Below are 22,177 nucleotides of genomic sequence, written 5' to 3' on the forward strand. Positions count from 1 at the left end.
TGTTTGCATCCAGTTGTTTGACAACTGGCGACTGGTAAATTAAGCATACATATACACACATAATCTTGCTTTGCGCGTTTTTTTTTTAGTTTGTTCAACAAATTGTTCAAAACATTTAAAGACATTACATTTCTTTAGCCCAAATAAGCAATAAAGGGCATATTTAGTTTGATTAATGAGACCATGGAGTCCTACTCACTTTCATCATCCCAGAAAACACATGTATGGTTTGCCGCATTCTGAAATGAATAACACGTCAGTGCTAACACACATACAACACATAATTTATAATAACGGGAAGGCAGTTTTTGTAATGTACATGGAAGTGATATTGAAGTAAAGGACTTAACAAGAGATATAGATAAAATGTTTGTATGTATCCTCGGCATCCCTCTACGATATGTTCTGAATACGCTGGGATGCCGAGGATGGCTTGTATGGTGGAAAAGGAAATATCATAGAACATGGATCACAATTTTTAAAGCAACTTCAAGACTCTTGGAAAGAGAATTCCGCCTGGCCGATGAAAGTGGGCTTTTGTAGAGCTGCACCTATCATTGTTTTCAATGAAATCTCTCAATAAAGGCTGTTATTTCCAAACGATTAAAGGTTGCAAAACACGACGTGAACGTGTTTGTGTAGCTACATGCGCATGTAGAAATTACAATTGAGCTTAAAAGACGTTTGCGAAATTCCTATTCAAACTTTTACTTATAGGCTGCTGTTATAGCATACATCAGTTCCATTCTGCTTGAGAACATGTACAGTAACTTTTAAACGTGTACAATGTACATATACCTTGATGACGTAGTGCACAAAAAGTAGTCCACAGGACCACATACCCGTTCAAATAGTTTATCGCAACCTCCCTTTTGTATGTATTTTACACTTCCTAAGGCAGTCGGAACACCTCGACCGTTATCCAACAGATATGACCCGAAGCTTGCCGGAGATTTCCGAGTTGTTACGTTTGTTCGGAAGTGTCTCAACTATATATTGTTGTATGCGAAACAATGACGTATTAGCCGTTTCGCATAGTTATTTGATTTCTTACCTCAATATTCTGAATTTTTATTTCAACAGGGCTGGTCAGATTCTTAATGCTCCTTCCCTTGATGACAGCTGACACCACTCTTTGTTTAAGAACTATTTCTTGCGGCGGAATGTCTTCCGTTGGAATGAAGAAAGATGACGATCGAAACGTCATCAGTTGAATTCTGGGATTGCCCGCAGAATTTGATGACGTAAGAGCTTCTGGTGGTAATTTTAAACTGATTCCACTCTGAAAGTATGGTAGTTCGAACAAGAGTATAACACATGTTTTATTTTCAGATATAGAAAATAAATCTACAAACATAACAACGTGCATAAATAAAATCGTGCATTGCTTCAACTCATTTTGAAGTAAGAAATATCCATATGACATTTGAAATGTTTGTTATTATAACACGATGGAGAGTCGAGACGACAACCTATTATTATCAGCCAATGATATTGCCAATAGGCAATCATTAAGTACTAGGCTCATTCATTAAGAATATCAACTTTTACTGTTCTTTAAAGGTCCGCCCATAGCCTCTCATCCGATTCAGCGTTGACAATGTGCCAACCAATAAGGTATTCTAAGTCAGCTAGATGATATGCAGTAAAATCTTAAAGAAAAAGAAGGGCTCCTTCGCTGCGCTCACCATTCCCATTCTTAATCATTAAGCCTTTACTTCATATCATCTAAGTATCACTCAGGAAGCACTGAGCGAATGCCTTTCAAGTTAACTTTTAAAAAAAGAGTGTAATTAAAATTGACATACGGGAATAGTGTATTCTTTCTCCGTTAGTTTTGGCTGGTAGATGAAGGCCTCGTCTGTCCTCGTGTGATCAACAACCTTGAGATTAATGTTTTCGGTTTCTATGGAAACGTCAGTATCAGTCTTCACGTGTGAAACATATTCATTCAGCAACCAGAGAAGCCTGTAAGAAAATAAAACAAAAAGCATACGATAAAGTATCGTCCATGACCGAGGGTGTAGATAGGTCCATCCCAACACGAGCGTAGTTTTTTTTTTTCGGGAACGAGATTTACCGAGTTATTGAAGAACACCATCTGCTAGAGTTGGGATGAACCAATCTTACACGACCGGCCATGGTAGATGCTTTTTCTCCAACATATTTTTTTTTCGCTTGAACTCTTTTGTGAGTAATGGAAGAAAGTAGTTCCATACGAGTACTCTTTAATCTTTGCCTGTGGGCAAGGGATTTACAGCATGGCCAAATATTTTGATCTTCTTATCATGGGTTGGAGAAATGGGGTTTTAGATAACTAAGACTTAATTCACCACATACTTTTGATCGAATCATCATCAGCGAAAATCATCATCAGTGAAAAAAACAGATGTATGAATAACAGTTTAAAATAAATGTAAATCGGCAAAGATGTGTTTCTCTTTGAATACTGAAATAAATATTTCTTTCCGTTTAATATCGCAGTTCATTTTACCGAGTGAATATTGGAAGCTATATTTCACTAGTGGCGTATTTGTTATTTAATTTTGGTGTTCACGAGGTGAAATTTATTTACCGTTGGACTTTGAAGCGAAACGGGCTTAAATATCAAAACAGTGAAAATATCAAAATGATATTTCCATGTTTGAAATAGTGAAATATCAAATTTCACTAATAAATCTCGTTTAATCACCAGAGAGCAGAATATACAGAACTCGGACAAATAAACTTAGTTCAAATCGTCCACGAGGCCACACAAAATTAAAACCTTGGTCATCTTATTTGTTCACCAAGTTGTTTTTTAATTCCAAAATATGAATAGATCCTTTGTCGTGAGGACAGAAAATCGTTTTCACCCGCCTCGCTTCACCGCTCGGGCCTAATGGACATTATATGTTTACCATCCTCCAGCCGGTCTTAACTTACCTGTCACTAGAATGGTTGCGAGAGTTGCTCTCTATGATGACGCTTTCGTTGGCGTCCTGTAGGTTGCCAATAACTTCTGTCATCTCTGTTGCAATCTGTAACAATGCAATATAGAAACCATCAATATAGCATGACAGAAAACTATCAATAGCCGCTACATAATAACCGCGCCTTCCATGGACAAAAGTTCCATGGACAAAACCAATTCTTGATATATATATAAAGGCGAGCGCTGAAGTGTGGCGCAAACGATATTAAAATCAACAGACTACTTGTTAGAACTTATTAAATCATGCTCTTTTGTTGGCGTCCTGGAAGTCGTTAAAAACTTCTGTAATTTCAGAAGCAATCTGTAAAACTAATACATTTGAAAGATGCTAAAATGATACAAATTATATTTTGCCTTAATGGTTGGTGTATAGATATCAGTCAGTTGCCAATAACAGATGAGACGTTGCCGTCTTGTGAGTTTCAAAAGAGTTATCTATTAAAAGTTACGCTATTGTTGGCGTTCCGTTAATAACCAATAATTTCTGCCTTAAAGAGAATGCTCTCGTTGGCGTCCCTTAAGTTTTATTTTTTTATGAACAGAACTTTACCTTTACGATTGCGTTGTGTAAATAGTCAATAATTTCTGAATAAAAGGTACCGCTTTTGTTTGCGTTTTGTAAGTTATCTTTTATTCTGTATTTTATTATGCTTTCGTATGCGTTTTGTAAGTTATCTTTTCATTCAGTGTTTATGGTTACGCTTCGATTTGCGTTTTAAAAGTTCTCTATTAATTCTGTATTGATTGCTAGACTTTTGGTGGCGTCCTGTAGGTTATCAAAATCTTCTGTATAGTTTGTTACGCTTTCATTTGTGTTATGAAACTCGTGAACAATTATGAAAACAAAACACGTTGAACACGGTGACAGAACTTGTCTGTAAGGCCTTGACCCTAGCGGCCTTTAAAGTGGTTTCAAATTACGGATTTGGCTACTGTGTTTCACTCGCCAATTTCTATTGTATTTTTAATCTGAACTGAAATGTCTTATCTTGAATCATTATCTTGACATGGTCCAGTTTAGAGATAGTGTTGTTTGAATTATGTCACTGCGACCTATTCATAATGCAGTTAAATGGTTGTGTTCATGAATTAGAAGAAAATGCTGTCTGGGTTAAAAGAATATCCAGATTTGGAAAGCCGCCGGGTTGCTTCTAAATATAGTGCAACAGTTAATCTGAACTGCACTTAAAGTGTGTCCTCTTTGTTAAGATAAATACAAAAAAGGTCAACTTTCCAATTTATCTCGAATAAAACATTACAGGTAGAGTTTTATGTAGAGTTTAGTTATTTCTTCATGAAAAACAAGAGAGAAACAGTTCCAAAGAGTAAATATCCTGTAGTTACGTTTCAAGACAAGTATTTAGTTGCGTTTAGACAATGGGTTTTAGCAATAAATACTGACAATCTGCGACTAGATTTAAAGCGCGTTATACTTTATTTTGACAACGACATGTACGCAATTCAGATCTTAGAACGCGATTAATAACACGTGCGTTTGTATATCAAACAAAGTAAGACAGTGTCAATTACTTTTATATCGTTTACCCTAATAATGTTAACCGGATAGCTCAGTTGTGGTTTACATCGCTGCTCGAAAGCAGTTGTCGCAAGAATGGGTGTTAGGTAAGCATTAATTGTGGCTGGCGGGGCTTATCAGATAATTTAGTTGTTGAGATGAGAAAATTGTTTCCAGAAATTAGGGTTGAGACGTTTTCCTGGTCTCTCTGGTGTTTTTTAAAAGTGAAACAAAGTGGGTGTAGAATTAGCTGTCGGTATTTTTCTTCTCTTTTAAAAAGCACGTGTCGCTAAAACAGGAAATTATCTAACAAGATGGAATCTCTGAGATCTTTTGTTTCAAAATTGCAATCTCTGAAGGAAGCAAATTATGTAGGACAAATAAAAATTGTTCCCATAAAATGTCTCTGCATTGAGTCAGCTCCCATGGTTTATTTAGGTTAATAAGAATTATGTCTGCGAATTATCATATACCTTATCTGCTTGAGGATTTGTTTTGTTTTGTTCTTTTTTGTTTATTACTGGCTCTCTTTTGTCTAAAATATTCTTAAGTATGGTGGAGGATTTCTGCCATCTCCTGTTTTCGCATTTTCTCGGCGAAAATACGAAATGGCAGAAATCAGCTACTCTTCCTTTGCGTTATTTCTCAATAAATTAATAGAAAGTACATGAAGAAGAGTAGGAACGTACGTCACGCGCACTTGCTGAAATGATCCCACGCGGTTAAGGAAAACGTAACCAAACCAGGTATTTTTCATTTTTACACTATTTCCCGACAAAGTTCCATAAAAAGCAATAGCGCAACGAACAACTCTGTATTTATTTTATACACGGTGATTGTTTATTTATGAAAGAAACTATTCGTACAAGCCTGATAATGGAATAAATATTTTATCTAGATGAGTTTTCCTGCGGACAGAATTATATATATTTTTAGTCAAATTCTACGAAAATGATATTTTTATGTATTTGAGGCGGCAGGATCTCGCTCAAATTCTCTATGAATCTTGTGGAATGATTGTTGGATTGTTAACGCTTAAGATCTGTATAGAACAGTCCGATTGCTTGAAATGATTCCACGCCGGCGTAGGATCCCCGGCGGACTTCATTTTATAGGGTTAGTGACATGGTCAGCGAATCAGTGAAAACTTCTTTAGAAACTTCAAAACAAAAAAAATGAAAATATTTTGCAATCTAATAACTTAGGTTGGTTTAAATAAGGTTATCCAACAATAACTTCTTAGAAAAGGTTTGAAGCGACATGTGTTGAAAAACATCCATATCACCAAATTAAAAAAGAATGCTGTTAAAATATATTTCAATAACGATTCAAAAATCTCGGTCATCAAATTGATAAAGGAGAAGAAATACGAGTGAATATCTAGTTATTCTGAAATACATTTAAATTGTGTCTGCTTAATTAAAGGAAGAGAATATTTAAATGTCAACAGTGCTTTTATCTTGATACAAAATACCAAGTAAAGATAAAGATAAATAATAGTTTTAGTTATTTATGAAAAAGAACTCAAAAATAGTATCAAAGAGTCATTGCTGTAGTTATCTAAACAATTATATAGTTGTGGTTCGAGAAAATAAATTTTAACAACGAACAATAAGAAACGGTGAGGCTGAACAGAAATTACGCCATACATTACTTTGACAACGACATGAAAGCAATTTAGATCTTATAACGCGATAGAGAACAGAAAAGTTATTTATTTAAGGTATTCGCTCATGTTTTTGACTAAAAATATTTTACCAGGTAATGCACCTGTAAACACCTATTTTTTACATGTTTTATTCTATGCTATCGAAATTGCAGACAAAAAACAAACAAATAGTACAAAAAGGTAGTTTGGTTTTAATAGGGTGTAAACCCACGCCGGTAAAGTCAAGAACAAACTAGAAAGCCGCACATTAACAACAAGACCAACATGTTGCAGGACTTTAACAAAAGTGGATATTTAGACCTCTTAAGAATACACTGAAAACATCACGTGATAATGTCAATCAACCAATCACGCTACGACAAAGTCGGAATTCAGCGACGAATTGCTTTGATAGCGCTACTAAAAAGAGTGGTCTTCGAAGACGCTATTTAAGCAAATATCAACATTCACTGAAGGTTTCCATCTTCTGGTATCTTAGTTTTAGCACTCCTAATGATTTGACACTCTTTATTTCGTCAAACAAAAACGTGCACTTTACAAAAAACATGAGCGAGTACCTTTAAGACTTATACTTAAGTACATCGTTTAAACATAATGAACTAATTTATTTATGTCAACTGTATGTACATAGTAAGTGCGAAAATAAATAAGCAATTTGTTTTACATTAACAAGGCATGAAGTACAATATTGCCGTATAAGGTATAAGTATAGGTATGCTTAAAACACAATAATGTCGCCGTATTGGAATCAGTACGGTAACGGGCCGGGGATGGACAATATAAAGAAGATTTTTTAAAAAAAAGCATAACGAATACTTATTGTATAGCGATCTTTAACATAATAGCATGGCTTAGTCAGCTTACAGTCATAATCAGTGTTTAAAAGGGCCAGATGGTTCCAAAATCACCAAAAACAGTATTTCCCCGAAAAAGACTAGAAATGTCAATACGAGCTAGAATGAGGCCGATAAAACACCATTTTACATTTAACAATGATATTTTGTCGTTGTCTCAACGGATTTAATCTAATTTAAGAATAGCGCACAAAGGCTTCTCAGTTTATAGCGTGTATATTTAACATGTCAAAGTCACGTGATTAGTTCATATACATTTTAAACTATTACTGGTTTATACTTGGTAGACAAACCCAGTATGTTTTGAATTGGAAAACAATCCGCAGAATTTTCGAAAGGAACATTTGTCGTAAGCAGTGTTATGATACATCAGTAATTAGGATACAATGCAAAGTACACAACAGACCAATTTTGTAAGCTTTTGAAAATGTTCTCTTTTTTTGCAGTTGTATCATCAGGTGTCTAGTCCCTTTAATAGCTGGTGGTAATGAAACACCGAGGGGCGTACATAAAGAACACATGTTTTTGTATATCAAAACAAAGCTAGACGGTGTCAATTACTTTTATATCGTTTACCCAAGTAACAACGCAGACTGGATTACTCAGTTGTGATTTATATCTCAGCTCGAAACCAGTTGTCGCGAGGATTGATGTTACATAAGCACTAATTGTGGCTGGCGGGGCTTATCATTAGTGGTTAAGATGAGAAATTGCTTTCAGAAATTAGAGTTGGGTCGTTTTCCTGGTCTCTCAAGTTTTTGTTGTGTTGTTATTTCTTTAAACTGTGAAACAAAGCGGGTGTGGAATAAGCTGTCGTGTTTTTCTTCGGTTTTAGATGCACGTGTCGGTAATGCAGGAAACCATCTACCAACATGAAATACCCGAGAGTTTTTTTTTGTTTCAAAATATAATCTAAACGGTATGTCATGTTAGCTCCAATGTTTTCCGAGCTTATTAAAATTTATGTCTGAAAATTATCCTATTTTTATCACTGCTTGAGAATGAAAAACATTTTGTAGTATAATAACTTAGGGTAGGTTAAACGAAAGTGATCCAACGATAACTACCTTGCAAAGGTTTGAAAAGACATTAAAATATCTCTGTCAAGAAATAAAAAAAATATTTCTGAATAAAATTAATCACGTTTACAAAAATCAATATATTGATAAAAGGGAAGAAATATGAGTGGTTGTTGTTGAGTTCCTTGAGGTATGCCTACGCCCTAAACAAAATGGCTGCGTTATGGCTTAACCCCGTCACATCCCCAAGTTTGACTTAAACACATGTTTCAAGCCAAAAGAGGGTATTTTACCATCACCGTTATATTGGATATTCACTAAAGGAAATTTTGTACCCAAAATACAGCGAAACCTGCGATGAATGACATCTAGAGTGGTCCAACAGCTCTAAGAGCCTCTCTGGGTGACGGAGGGCATCCGCAAGTGGGTCCCCTCTAACATTAAGGATATTTAGATACTCCACATATCATCATTGGTGACACTTACCTCTCTGTCATCGAACGAGAAGAAGAAGTACTCTTCTAGCATGGTGGTGATATTGGCAATCTCCTCGGACCTCAGCCCGGAAGCGTCCTTCGTCATGGACGCAAGGTTCCTAAGGTTCTGGCTGACGGCGCTGGAGTCAAGCTACAATGTATAGACATATGTTATTTAAAGGTATCTACTTTATAGAATTGTACCATGTTTGAAAGTATTTCCGTTGTTTTCGTCAATACATTTACTCTCATATCGGAACGGTAACGAGGAGGCGGAGCTTCACCGTTCGATAATTAGCATGTGGATAAATTACAATGCTATTCACTTATACCGCACACTAGTTATATTGAACGTTGTCCTTGACAACATGATAAAAATACGTCATCCACTAAAATAGATTGATCATAGAAGTACATGCATTCATGAGTTCTGAACGAAAGTATATATATTTAATATCAATACATTTTTTCTAGAAAAAGTTAACTTGTGACTAAAACAGATTGATCCTAGAAGTACATGTACTCGTAAGTTTTGACCGGAAGTTAATGCATTTTATATAAATAATATTTCTTTTATGAATGCTTAACTCATATTGTAAACTTCGTTTCTTGCGGATAAATCTACTTTGGTTAAATAATATCGAAAATGATTTGAATACAGAATATGAGCGCATTATGTTGTGCAACGGTAATGTCGACAGTTTGCAACGGTTTTGCTGGGTTGGTAAGCTATTGACAAAAAGAAAATTGTATTAAACCACCCACCTCCACGCATTCGGACGTTTCCGGTTCCTCCCAGTGCGGTACCCCGTCACGGCTTACTGAACACCTCCGGATGGCGTACCCAAAACTCAGGACGCTTTTCGCGCCATGGCGACAGTAGACGCGCGCGAGGTCGCCGGATATGGTCTCCGGGAAGTGGTAGCGGCCCGTGCGGTCGTAAAAGTGGTCGTCGCTCGGACAGTGCGCTAAAAAGATCAGATGCATGGATTGAACACTAAATGGTGTATGCACTGTTTAATTCTGTTACCTAGACATATTTAAGTGACTCGCTCACAAATTAATTTATTACAAAAACAAACAAAAACTCGAATTCAGATATTTAACTTGATTTTAGGAACAAGCATCAATTAAACAACTCTTGCAGAAACTCATTGTAACATTTGTTATACCAAATACAACATTCTTTTCGGCAAAATATATCATTTCATTATGTATTTGTAAATAATTGTGAGCAAAAGAGCCCTTATCTCAACTTTTGATGTTGTCGGGTTACACGACCCTACCTACGAAAAAGGGGCCGACCGTACCGTTTTTATAGCGTGTCGTTAAAAAGAATAAGTAACGTAGCCCCATCTAGGTTGAAATGTTTATGCAAGGGGACACTTTCGTGCATTCTGTATATTTGAAATAATGAGAGAACTAGTGTATTTGTCGCAGTTTAGCCTTGGGGTAACGTCGGGGCAGTTATAGATGTTTCCAGCCCCCCACCCCCGCGAGGGAGCATAGCCCCGTCCTGTATGCATTGTTTACACCAGGGAACACTTTATTATGTATAACTCCTGTAAAATATTAACAGAACACCTATTTTTGTCGCAGTTAATCCTGGATGTCCCGTCCCAGCAGTAACATTTGTGCTAATCTCAAGTCAGGGAAAAAAGCCCCGCCCCGCACGGACTGTTTACACAAGGAAACACTTTCTCACCTAAGCACCAGTGAACTATTGACAAGGCACCTACCTTCGTCGCAGTTAAGTCTGGATGTCCCGTCCGGGCAGTCACATATATGACCATCTCCCGCCAGTGAGCAAAACCCCGCCCCGCACGGATTTTTAACACATGGGGACACTTTCTCGCATTGAGCTCCTGTAAGGTTGACGAGAAAGGGTACGTTTAAGTGACTTGTTGTAGGGTAAATAGAATTGATTTATGTCAAACGTACGTGGTGATTTTACTCGTTATTCACACACTATTGTCGATTGTTCAGAGCTCTGTTATAGTTAACAACGTGATTAACAACATCGTTGTCAACTTTTAAACATAAACTACATGTCGTTGATACAGCTGAAACAGTTGCCTAAATATTGTAACAAATACATGTAGTTCACATTTTTGATGATACTTTAATTGCAGCAAATATTTCAAAGTTAACTTTCGATGACTTTAACAACATTGTTACTTTTTAAAATGTTCTGAACAATCAGTCCTTATTTTTTACGAGACCAATTTTCACTTTTTTCCAAAAAAATTCTGATTTCCAAAATTCAAATATCGTGACAAAACTACCATTTTGAATATAAATTGATTCAAAACTAAACGTAAAAAAAATAAAATGAAGTGAATAAATATAAGACATTAAGTCCTCCACTAGCCTTCCATATTAATATTAGTATATATTTCATATATTTTTATATTTAAAAATGAATTACACAGATATACTCAGTAGAACAAATCATATGTATAGGATTATTATAATAAAGAAGTATAAATAAAAATATGTGATGCATTAATGCAATGGTAAATTAAAGTCAATGAAAAAATGTTTAATATAATTCATATGCTTACTGATTTCTCCCACCAAAGATAAGAAGATCGAAATAAATGTCAATGCTGGAAATCGCTATCTTGCCCACGGGAAAAGATGAAAAATGTACCCGTTTAATAGTACTTTTTTCACTACGCACAATATAGTTCTAGCGAAAAAAGCACTAACACTATTTTCTGTTTAATTGAGGAGGGAGAAAAAATAACCATGGCCGCTCGTGTAACATAGGTTCATCCCGACCCTCGAGCAGGGTGTTCTGGGGAACTCGGTAAACCTCGTTTCCGCAATAAACCCTTCGCTCGGGTCGGAATGAACCTTACACTCTCGACCATGGAAGATACTTATTATCTCACTTGCGTATGTAAGTTAATGAATTTTAACTAGCGTTTAGGTTACCATGCATAAAAATAATTTCAAGGTTACATATTTAGTTGACAACGAAAATGCATTAAAATAATTATTATTAAAAATAATCAGTGCAAAACAAGAATAAACACTAACAGATTCAAACAACAATAATTGGAAAATATTACAATATCTGGAAAAAATACACAATCGACATTTAATATTCTAGCCAAGACCCACATGTAAACATGTATGACATTTAAATATAACATAAACAAACTACAAACGTCACTGAACTGTTTTACTGATTATTGTTTCGATGACATCTTATCTGTGGTATGAATTGATATTTAATAGTAATCAATCTATTTCAAAAATTGAAAAGAAATGAAAAACTATGGTGGCTTCGGTTTCTTTCTATGTTCTAATAGTTGAGTCATAAAATCAAAAATACATTTTGATTTTGCATTTCGTATATACAGATCATATGAGAATGATTCATGGCGAGTGATAACAAGACATGTCGCACATTTATGACGACTCGCGAGTGATAACAAGACATGTCGCACAATTATGACGACTCGCGAGTGATAACAAGACATGTCGCACAATTATGACGACTAGCGAGTGATAACAAGACATGTCGCACAATTATGACGACTAGCGAGTGATAACAAGACATGTCGCACAATTATGACGACAAGCGAGTGATAACAAGACATGTCGCACAATTATGACGACAAGCGAGTGATAACAAGACATGTCGCACAATTATGACGACAAGCGAGTGATAACAAGACATGTCGCACAATTATGACGACAAGCGAGTGATAACAAGACATGTCGCACAATTATGACGACAAGCGAGTGATAACAAGACATGTCGAAAAATTATGACGACTTGTTTACTCATTGACTTTATTCGTCGACGTAGATATTACTACATGTTATAACTCGCAAGTCGATATAAAACAAGTCGACATGTTTTAGTGTCGACTTTCGAACTTCAACACGAAATGTCTCAATAAACTGAGTCGACATTTTTACCTGTATTTACGATATTCTCTTTCATAAAAAACACAATAAATAAATACAATGAATTCTTACTTGAAACATTCTACACAGATTTAAGAAATCTAGAAATTACTCTTATAAAATGACAATTGTGACCATTCTAATTCGAATAGGCTATACAATGGTATAGCCATCTATTTCAATACACCCAGTAACTCATTTACTTATGCAACTAGCATAAGTTTTTAAAAAGCTGCATTGCAGCGAAAGAACACGACTATAAAAATATATAAATTGTATGAGTGAAAGTAACAAAACTTCGTATATATATGTAGAGAAGGTATAATGAATATATGTAGTTAATTATTCTATAAAAGATGCTACTTCTACAAAGAGTATATGAGTATATGTGAAAAGTCATTAAGAAGAACTAACATCTATTTTTAAAAACGACAGAACATTACAGAGTTCAAAAAAGTGTTGGAAGAGTACAGTCTACAAATATGATTTGCTAAAATCGGTTTGAACACAAGCCGTTTTGTTTAATAGCGAATTTAAATGCTGTTCGTACTCAATCTCCTACGCAGTGATCTTCCCTGACAAGCTCTCTGCCACCATGGCGAATAAAACTGGATTTCAGCTGTATAAACTCTTATTTTTGAAATGTCTTTTCTCTCTTTTGTGGATAGTTCAATAACATTTCAATAATTCGAGGTGAATGGGGGTTGAAAACGAAAAACAACTATGTATCACGTGATATATCCATAGTCACGTGTTTTGCATGGTGGCAGTGCTTACTGTACTGTGAGGAAACTAATACTGCGTGGTGTTTGGTTTGTAGTTTTGTTTACTTTTTATGTTTATGTTTTCAGTTCATCTACTCATTAGTAAATTGTTCACAAAAATGTAGCGAGAAAAAACAACAGAACAATACAGTGTGACAATAAAATACATTTAAAACTTAAAACGAATACTAAAAAAGTTAAACGCGTGCAGTATTTTCATTTGAAGAGTATCAAAACAGGGTGCGTGCGATTCGGCGGCAGTGCAATCCGACAACAGCGATTGACGGAGAGAAAGGGTATACAACAGTGACCTTGACCTTTGCGAGTACAGTTGCACTTACCGGTGTATCCGTCGTTACAAATGCAAGAAATTCTATTCGCAACCTTGACCTCGGTAGACGAGTTGGTATTTACGTTGACCTTGGCCGCGTACGCTATTTGACCTTCAACTTCAGTACAAGTTCCACCATTTTGACATGCGTGTTCGAGTTCGCAAAAGTGGACGTACTCACAATGTGTACCATAGAATTTCGAATCACACATGCACCAGTAGCTTTTAGCGTCGATAAGACCGATAACGCATGTGCCATTATTCCAGCAAGGGTTGTCTGCGCATGCGTCAAAGAATTCGCAGATGGCGCCTCTGTATCCTCGTGCGCATGTGCAAGTATATTCTCGCGAGAAGTTATGACATTTGGCGCCATTTTGGCAGGGTTCTAGAAGACACGGGTTGTAGTCAGTGCAGAATGTCCCAGTATATCCAGTTTTGCATAAACACTCGATTTCCCCATTTGAAGAAATATTTTTACACCTTGCATTGTTATGACAAAAGTGAATTTTACAACCATCTATTTTTTCACACAGCGGCCCATATCGTTCTTCAGGACAAACACAGTAAAACGCCGTGTCCGATGTATTTACACATTTACTACTTTCAGCATGACAAGGGTTCCCGAAGCAAGGATCATAATGTTCACAAAATTGTCCAAAATAACCATCAAAACAATCACAAATTCTTTCATCATTTGAAACATTTCTACAAACCCCATTCATGCAACCATTATCAATACATGTTTTATTATTATACTGACATTCTAAACCTGAAAACCCTTCTTGACACGTGCAGTAATAGGAATTATTTTCACTATTGTGACACGTGCCATTATTTAGACAAGCACTTTCACCAAATGCATGTTTTAGTTCACAAATATCAAGAAATTCACAATGTTTTCCACGATACCCTTCATTACACGTGCATGAGTAATTTGTTTTTGGATCTAGTGACATCTCGTCAGTAAATTGTATACAGTCGCCATGCATGCAGGGATTTTTCAATTGACACGTGTTTTCATGTTGACAGTGCGTCCCAAAATAGCCTTCGGGACAAGAACAGCTGTAAGTATGTTCATTGATAACAAAACACGTGCCTTTTCCACATGGAAATATACTGCACGTGTCAAGTGCCTTACAATCATTTCCATTACATTGGCACGTGTAATCAACGTTACCATTGTTATTAACAACAGGCTGACCATTTTGACCAATATCTAATGAGCAAATTTCGTTCAATTTACATGGATTGATATGACACGTGTTTTCATGTTGACAGTGCGTCCCAAAATAGCCTTCGGGACAAGAACAGCTGTAAGTATGTTCATTGATAACAAAACACGTGCCTTTTCCACATGGAAATATACTGCACGTGTCAAGTGCCTTACAATCATTTCCATTACATTGGCACGTGTAATCAACGTTACCATTGTTATTAACAACAGGCTGACCATTTTGACCAATATCTAATGAGCAAATTTCGTTCAATTTACATGGATTTAAATGACACGTGTTAAAATAAGTACAATTTTGATATTTACCGAAGAAGGTTGGCGGACAGTCGCACGTATAATTCTTATCCCCCGTGAATGTACATACACCCCCGTTTTTACACGGGTCAGTGGTGCACAGATCAACGTCCGTGCAGTTGTCCCCTCCAAATCCACGTGTACAGTTGCACGTGTAACTCGCGTCATTCTCCACGAGACAATTACCCTCGTTAGCGCATGGGGTAAGGATGCTACAGTCGCTGAACAGCGGACAGTCACCATAACGACCTAAATGGCAGAAGAAAGCGAAAAAAAAACTTTAATTACATAGTTATAAGCTCACTCCGCCCATTCTTAATCATTAAATTGTTACTTCAGGCCATCTAGCTATAACATAGCGTTATAGTGTATCGGGGGTATGCGATGATGCCGTCACACAAATATTAACAGTTTGGAGGCCTGCATGGTGACTCACTTCTGTTTGGTATAATTTAAAAGGGATTTATTAGCAAATCTTAAAGATATAGTCAAATCAGCTTTTCTGGCCTTCGATGACAGTAAAATGAGTAATTCCACGTCAATTATCAGTTGATGAGTTTTGATATAAAGGATGTTTGCATTCAAACCATGATTTATTTGTAAGAATAAACACATTAAACCGCACTCTTAAAATGTGCGGCAAGGCCCTATATGAAGCTCTGGTGACCTTTTTAACACCTCATCAAACTATATTTGCTTGGTAAAGATTGTGTAATATTTTATTTTAAAAAATTGAGAAGTTTCATAAACCATAAACTTATTCTGATTCTTTAAATAAAGCTCTCTGTGTGGAATTCCATATTCATTTATACATTAATAAAGTTAATCTTATGGTCATACATCACTGACTCCATTCACTCTATAAGTCAGTTACTTATAACAAGAAATCCGATTAGCTACATCGTTCTTAGATTCAAATTAGACTACTCTCGAATACCAGCACTGGCGACACATATAATAGGGTCACGGTCATCAAACTAGTTTTGCTTTGGAATAGATTTCTAGTTTAAAGAGTTTGGATATAATGTAAGTTTCTTACTACAAACTATATTTGATGCTGTTAAATCGAGTTACTTTATAGGTTTACCAGGTTTACCATTTATAGATGCAAAAAATGTTTTGATTTAAATGCATTTTTATGTTTAACTCATTTGACTTCAATGATCAAAGCAAGCAAAATCATATGATATGCATACAGTAAAAAAATCAGCCTTTATAAATGGCGTTTTAAATTAATAGCTACGTGGCCACAAATTACCCAGTTGAAAGCGTCAACTTTTCGCATATATAATTATTGTTTTATTATTACACAAAATCATATGCTATTTTTATCGTTAACACAAATAAGTTGAACATAATTGGGCATTAAAAGAACGGCATCATTAAGTTTAACATATAATGTGTCCCTTTAAAGTAAATTATTTGGCGGTTTGAATAAAGCGTATTGGAGTGTTATGCTTAAAAATAAAAGATATTTTGGCCAGCTTTCGTTACAATTTGTCGTATTAAAAGTCGGTATGAACTTTAAGTATGACACTTACCTTTCTTCGCAATACGGACTTTCCGCTGCAAACTCTGGGGACTCCACTCAAGCGCGTTAAGCACCCTCACGTTAAAGGTATAGTTACGCCCCAACTGCTCACCAGGTATGATCGTGCACGTCTCGTCCTGCACGCCGTCAACTCTGACGTCAGTCGTGTTGACGTCATCATTGTCCATTTGCAGTGTCAGCTCGTATTTCATGACGTAACTTCCGTTAGTTGGGTCTTTCCAGCAGACTCGTGCCGAATCCTCGTCCACGGCGACGCAGAAGATATCCGGTGCTAGGGAAAAGTATAACGTTAACGTTAAATTCCACATCTTTAACGTAAATATTCACACGTGAACTTATCTTATGAACGTTATTTACTAAATTTATTGTTTTCACCCACTCGTTTTTCACTGTTGGTTTTTGGGTTGAAATTCCCAAAATTTGGCTATTTCATGCGGTGATCGGAATGTAAATTCATGCTGTGATGAGTTATAGCAAAAAATCCACTACGGCTTATCATTTTAGGCGGTTCAAACCATCCTTAAACAAATAAAATGAATATAGCGACAAATGGCATCTTAAATTTTCAATATTTGCATAATTTTTCACCCATCTTGATATTTTAACGTGATATGACAATTTTGTAAATTCCAATACTGGCGAAGTATTTTCATTCAAAACACTTAAAGGAGGAGAAAATCCGTAAAATAAATCCACTGGTCGATCATTCTAATAGTTTCCGTTCCCTTTTGAAAATGGTTCATAGTCGGTGAAATAAACAAGTTCTCACATATAATCCGAGCATATAAACACTAGTGCAAGATGTTGCCACATTTAATGTACAGCCTTTCTTAAGAAATACTATAAAACTAACATTTCCATATTAATAATCCAGCCGCAAGTGTGGGGTGTGCTTAAATACGCATTTAGCGCACGTCATTCTAGAAATATTTAGTGAAAACAGTGAAATACCGGCAAAAATGGTTTAATTAAACGTTATTCCGTCAACATAATTGAAAATATGTTGGGGCAATTTGAGTATTAGTCCTTTTGAAGTTTCTTATTTGCCCTTGGACACTTCACATGAGAATGACTAAACCTTGATTCCTTGCCATAAACAACATGTACAGTCCAAGTATTAAGTACATTTTATTGTCCGAAAAACGAAAACAACAACTTTGGCCGGAACGTGCTTACATGTTTCCTAACGCTGAATTACCATTGCAACGGCGTTTCCTTAATAGAGACGTGACCTTTCTGAGTGAATGGTCATTTATCTTAGAAAGTTACCGGGTTAATGTTATGAGCAAACATTTGTTTACATAGTTGTCATTATTTCTTTCTAAAGGTTAAACTGGAAACCTATGTATAACATTTTCCCATAGCTTGTCATATCGCGTGCGCTTTAATAATTTCTTTCGTCAACTGAAACAGTGTAAATATAATTGATATAATGTTCATTAAAGCTGCACTCTCACAGATTTTGACAACTTTTTTTTGTCTTGGAACGAGTCATGTTTTGGCGAAAATGCATGGATATCAGTGATACAAGACTGCTGACAAAGAAAAAAACAGATTGCAGTTTTTCATATTTATGATCGAATCTTATTTGTATGCATCTTTCTTAAAGCGTTAGTAACCATTTTAGACCTAAATCATTAATTTTTGAATGTAAATATGAAAAAACTTCCATCTGATCTTTTGTCAGCGGTATTATATCACTGGTTTTAAGAAATTTACGCAAGCATTGGCTAAATATTCAAAGACAAAAAAAGTTGTGAAAAAGGTAAATATTTGAGAGAGCAGCTTTAAGAAGCGGTACACGGTTTTGCTTTCTGGATTGCATTATATGGGATGAAAGGTCGAGAAAAATAGGACAAACGGTATGGTCGTGTACACGCTCATGACGTGAAGTAAAGTGAAATGTGTGAGAATATATGTGGCCGATTGTTCAGAACTATGTTAACTTTAACAACGTAATTTACGACATCAGCGTTGTTAACTTTTTACCCTGAACATTTTGGTATGCTCATATATATAAATATAAACAAGAACATCTGGAACAGTTGACTCTCATCTTATTAGAAATAGTGCAAATTCATTAAACTTTCGGAGCAGTAAAAATTTGAAAGTTACCAACGATCACGTTAACAACGCTGTTGACTTAAATTAAGTTCTAGAATTCGTGCGAGTGCAAAACTGTAACATTTTGTTTTACTGTATTGTAACGGTCGACATTTCAAACAACATTCTAAGAATGCGGTATGTTAAAGATCATTAATTTTTAGTCTAACTGATTGGATTTTTTTCAATGGATAGAACTTATATGTCAAATCTGCTGTACATTTAATTTTCTTTATCAGCAGTCAGCCGTAATTTACTTTAATCAGGTGAGTCGGTAGATGTCAGCAAAGGCTTGGTCACTAGACAAAATAAAGTATCGATGCTGGTTTAGTGGTCAACAATATATTTTGTCCAATGAGACGCAAGTATTTCTCAAGTTTTCCAATTCAAATATTTCAGAAAGTCAGCAGTCAGCCGTTATTAATTTTAATCATAGGAAACGATTGATAGTTTGTGATGTAGACAACCTAAACGCTTAGATTGTAAGAATGTACCTTCACAAAATAAATGGTTTTGCGGCTGTGTCGTATCAAGCCATTTAATTGTGCGAGATTTAACAATAACTAAAGGGTTATTCGTATGCAATTAAGTAAATGGTTATGCCATGTGTGTTGAATGAAACTATTACTTTGGTGAATCAATGCATATTAATAGCATTTGACAATAACTTAAAAAATGCATTATGCAACGTATTTAAGTCATGTTTGTGGGGTTTCCTGCACATACGGATTTTGAAATAAAATGGAATAGGAAAAGTTGTTCAAAACATTACATATAAAAGAGCAAAGTCGAGTATGTACATCAATGCATTGTACATTTGACAGAGCACATAAGGCTTATCAGTATAAATCTAACTATATGACAAATCAAATACCGCATTTAAACAAGTTTCATATCATAATATTATATCGAATATAAATACAATGATTGTCTTATGGAAATAACAAATAAACAATTACTTACGTTTTAGATCGGTGACCCTCGCAATAATCCGCACAGAGTTTAGCTGCTGAGGCGAGCCACCGTCAATCGCCGTTACGTTGAACGTATAGTTGTTACGTCCCGACGGTAAAACATCAATAAGATCAAGCGTTCCCGTTTCAAGGTCAACGTGGAAATATTGCGACGCCATAGGATCCAAAATGTGATAATGAAACTTCTTATTATATGCCTCACGGTCGGCGTCAGTAGCGTGAACGGAACCAATTTCAGTTAAATTTTCCTCGTATCCGTTACGTAACGCCAAAAACGTATACACGCTTTTGTCAAATTTAGGCGCATACTGGTTTCTCTCAGTGACGTTGATTTTGATCAGCTGATCGGTATAGGCACCGTAATAAACGTTAAATTGAAACACGTAACCAACAGGTTTATCGATTTTCTTTTTCACTTTCAGCGCATGCTCTTTTGGGAAGCGTTGATGTTGTTCCAGCTTAAAATACTCGGCATCGGGAATTGACGTCAGAGCGACGCCTGATAATGGAGCGTCAGTGACGTCATCAAAAGCGCTTATTGAAAGAACGGGCTCATTTGGCTCAGCGTTTTGAAATATAAGTCCTGGGTTGGTGTTAACCTGCAAAACTGCTTTGCCTGAAAAAACACACACTTTTTTTCGAATACTGTCTTATTTCATAAATTAGCTAAAGTTGTTTTCAATCATATAATACAGTTAAGAAAAAAACTAAAACAAGTTAAAGCACACGAACAAAAGCACAGGGCTGGTATTCAATATTGGTCTTCATTGGATCTAATAACGATGTAGCTAATCGGATTATTTTTTATTAATAACTGACGTATAGAGTGAATGAAATCAATGATGTTTAACATAAGATTAGCTTAAGATTAATATTGAACACCAGCAGAGGTTTTGAAATTAGTAAAAACACAGACAAAAGGTTTCACATTCTAAATATCTTCTTCATTTATCATATATACATTTTAAAGGGGCTAGACACCAGATGATTCAACAAGAAATAAAGAAATTTGTCAAAAACTAACATAAAATTGACATTATTGCGTACAACGCATTGAATCTTACTTACTGATGTATCACATCGCTTACCACACATTCAGCTATTTCCAATTCAAAATTTACTAGAGTCGTCTACCAGGTAAATCCAAGAAAGTTTAAAAATAGCGTCGGTAAATAATTCTGTACTCATGAACATATATGATTTAAAGTAGGAAATCATTATGCGCTAGTTCAAACAGGAAAATACAGGTGAGACAGGATCATGATTATTGCTTTTATTATTCTAACCATGTAAAGTGATGTTCTTTCGACCTCCTACTAGCTCGAATTTTATGCGATCACTGTATTTTCAGAGTTTTGGACCATCTGGTGCCCAGCCCCTTTAAAGAACATTAGTTTGTTCAAAATGTTAACATTTGTCATTGAATTGAATTGAATTAAATATATATAAAAGAATGTTAAAAAAAGGGTTGGATATTCGCTGGTTCGGTCACAATATGTTAAATTAAATCGTTGAACTGAATTAAAAGTATTTAAAAGAAATGGTAAAAAAAGCAGTCTTTTTGTCAAACAATGCGTGTCCATAATCATTAATTGATCTATATCATATTGAATGACAAGAGACACACGTTATATATGTAGTATACATGATTTCTCACGGCAGTTTGACAAGTTGACGTCAATTAAATCATTTTCATTTGGCGTGTTTAACGTTGTTACTACAGTCAAGCGTTATTTCTACGTTACTCCATCTGTATCTAGGTTTTATAGATTACTTTCTTCATCAGATTAGAGCAAAATTATGAATATTGTTGATAAATACAAACATCATTTGTATACATATTTCAATTATTAATCAGACAACTTGTTGTAAGAAAGTTATTCTGATTTTCCTCATTACCTTGGTAACGAAATTGTAATAAGTATTTTACGTATCTGTCTTTAGCCTTAGAATGCCTTAAATTTGATTAAGTTACTTATAAATAATAGTATATTTTTAAACACGTGACATGAATATATAAATGCATAATATGCAGGAGCGGATCTAAGCGTTGGTGTTAAAAGGGGCGTAACCTAGGAGTGTAACCTAGGGGTGTAACCGTTTGATTTGTGCCCTTCCCTTCAAACCGAAATTTATTCGGTTTAAAGTATGAGAAGGGGAGTTTAGTGGTTACTCATTTAAGAAAGAGAATTAGAAGTCTGAAATTATTCATTTAGGGCGTATCATTTTTTCTCCTATATTGAAATAAAAACAATCAGGGATGTGGGGAAGGGGGGGGGCTGTATATAGACGATGTGCTTTTATATAGATCATAATAAAAGTGTATTGCCTTACTTCCTCCAAACATCTTAAATACCTTATAATAGGATTAGCTAAGCTCACTATTTTTTGTTTTTCTATCATTGCGTTATTCTAAGTTCTTTAAGTTTTGCTAATTGAAATAGAAATTAGCTTTATAATGATCTTATTATACCATTTTTCGGGTATCAAAAT

At 35.4% G+C, this 22,177-nt stretch overlaps 1 protein-coding gene across 1 annotated transcript in view; it reads right to left on the reverse strand.

Annotated features, from left to right (window-relative positions):
- The window catches only part of LOC128216112 (adhesion G protein-coupled receptor L4-like), a 29,409-nt gene that overhangs the window by 5,884 nt on the left and 1,348 nt on the right, over positions 1–22,177 (reverse strand). Inside the window, exons 2-11 of the mRNA XM_052922701.1 lie at positions 19,674–20,300; positions 16,597–16,878; positions 15,068–15,304; positions 10,248–10,373; positions 9,274–9,476; positions 8,519–8,659; positions 2,926–3,020; positions 1,809–1,968; positions 1,055–1,282; positions 200–239 (exon numbers count right to left, since the gene is read on the reverse strand). Of these exons, the coding sequence (XP_052778661.1) occupies positions 200–239; positions 1,055–1,282; positions 1,809–1,968; positions 2,926–3,020; positions 8,519–8,659; positions 9,274–9,476; positions 10,248–10,373; positions 15,068–15,304; positions 16,597–16,878; positions 19,674–20,300 (2,139 nt within the window). The remainder of the gene's footprint in view (positions 1–199; positions 240–1,054; positions 1,283–1,808; positions 1,969–2,925; positions 3,021–8,518; positions 8,660–9,273; positions 9,477–10,247; positions 10,374–15,067; positions 15,305–16,596; positions 16,879–19,673; positions 20,301–22,177) is intronic.

Source organism: Mya arenaria, chromosome 14 (assembly GCF_026914265.1).
Source record: "Mya arenaria isolate MELC-2E11 chromosome 14, ASM2691426v1".
NCBI classification, from domain to species: Eukaryota; Metazoa; Mollusca; class Bivalvia; order Myida; family Myidae; genus Mya; species Mya arenaria.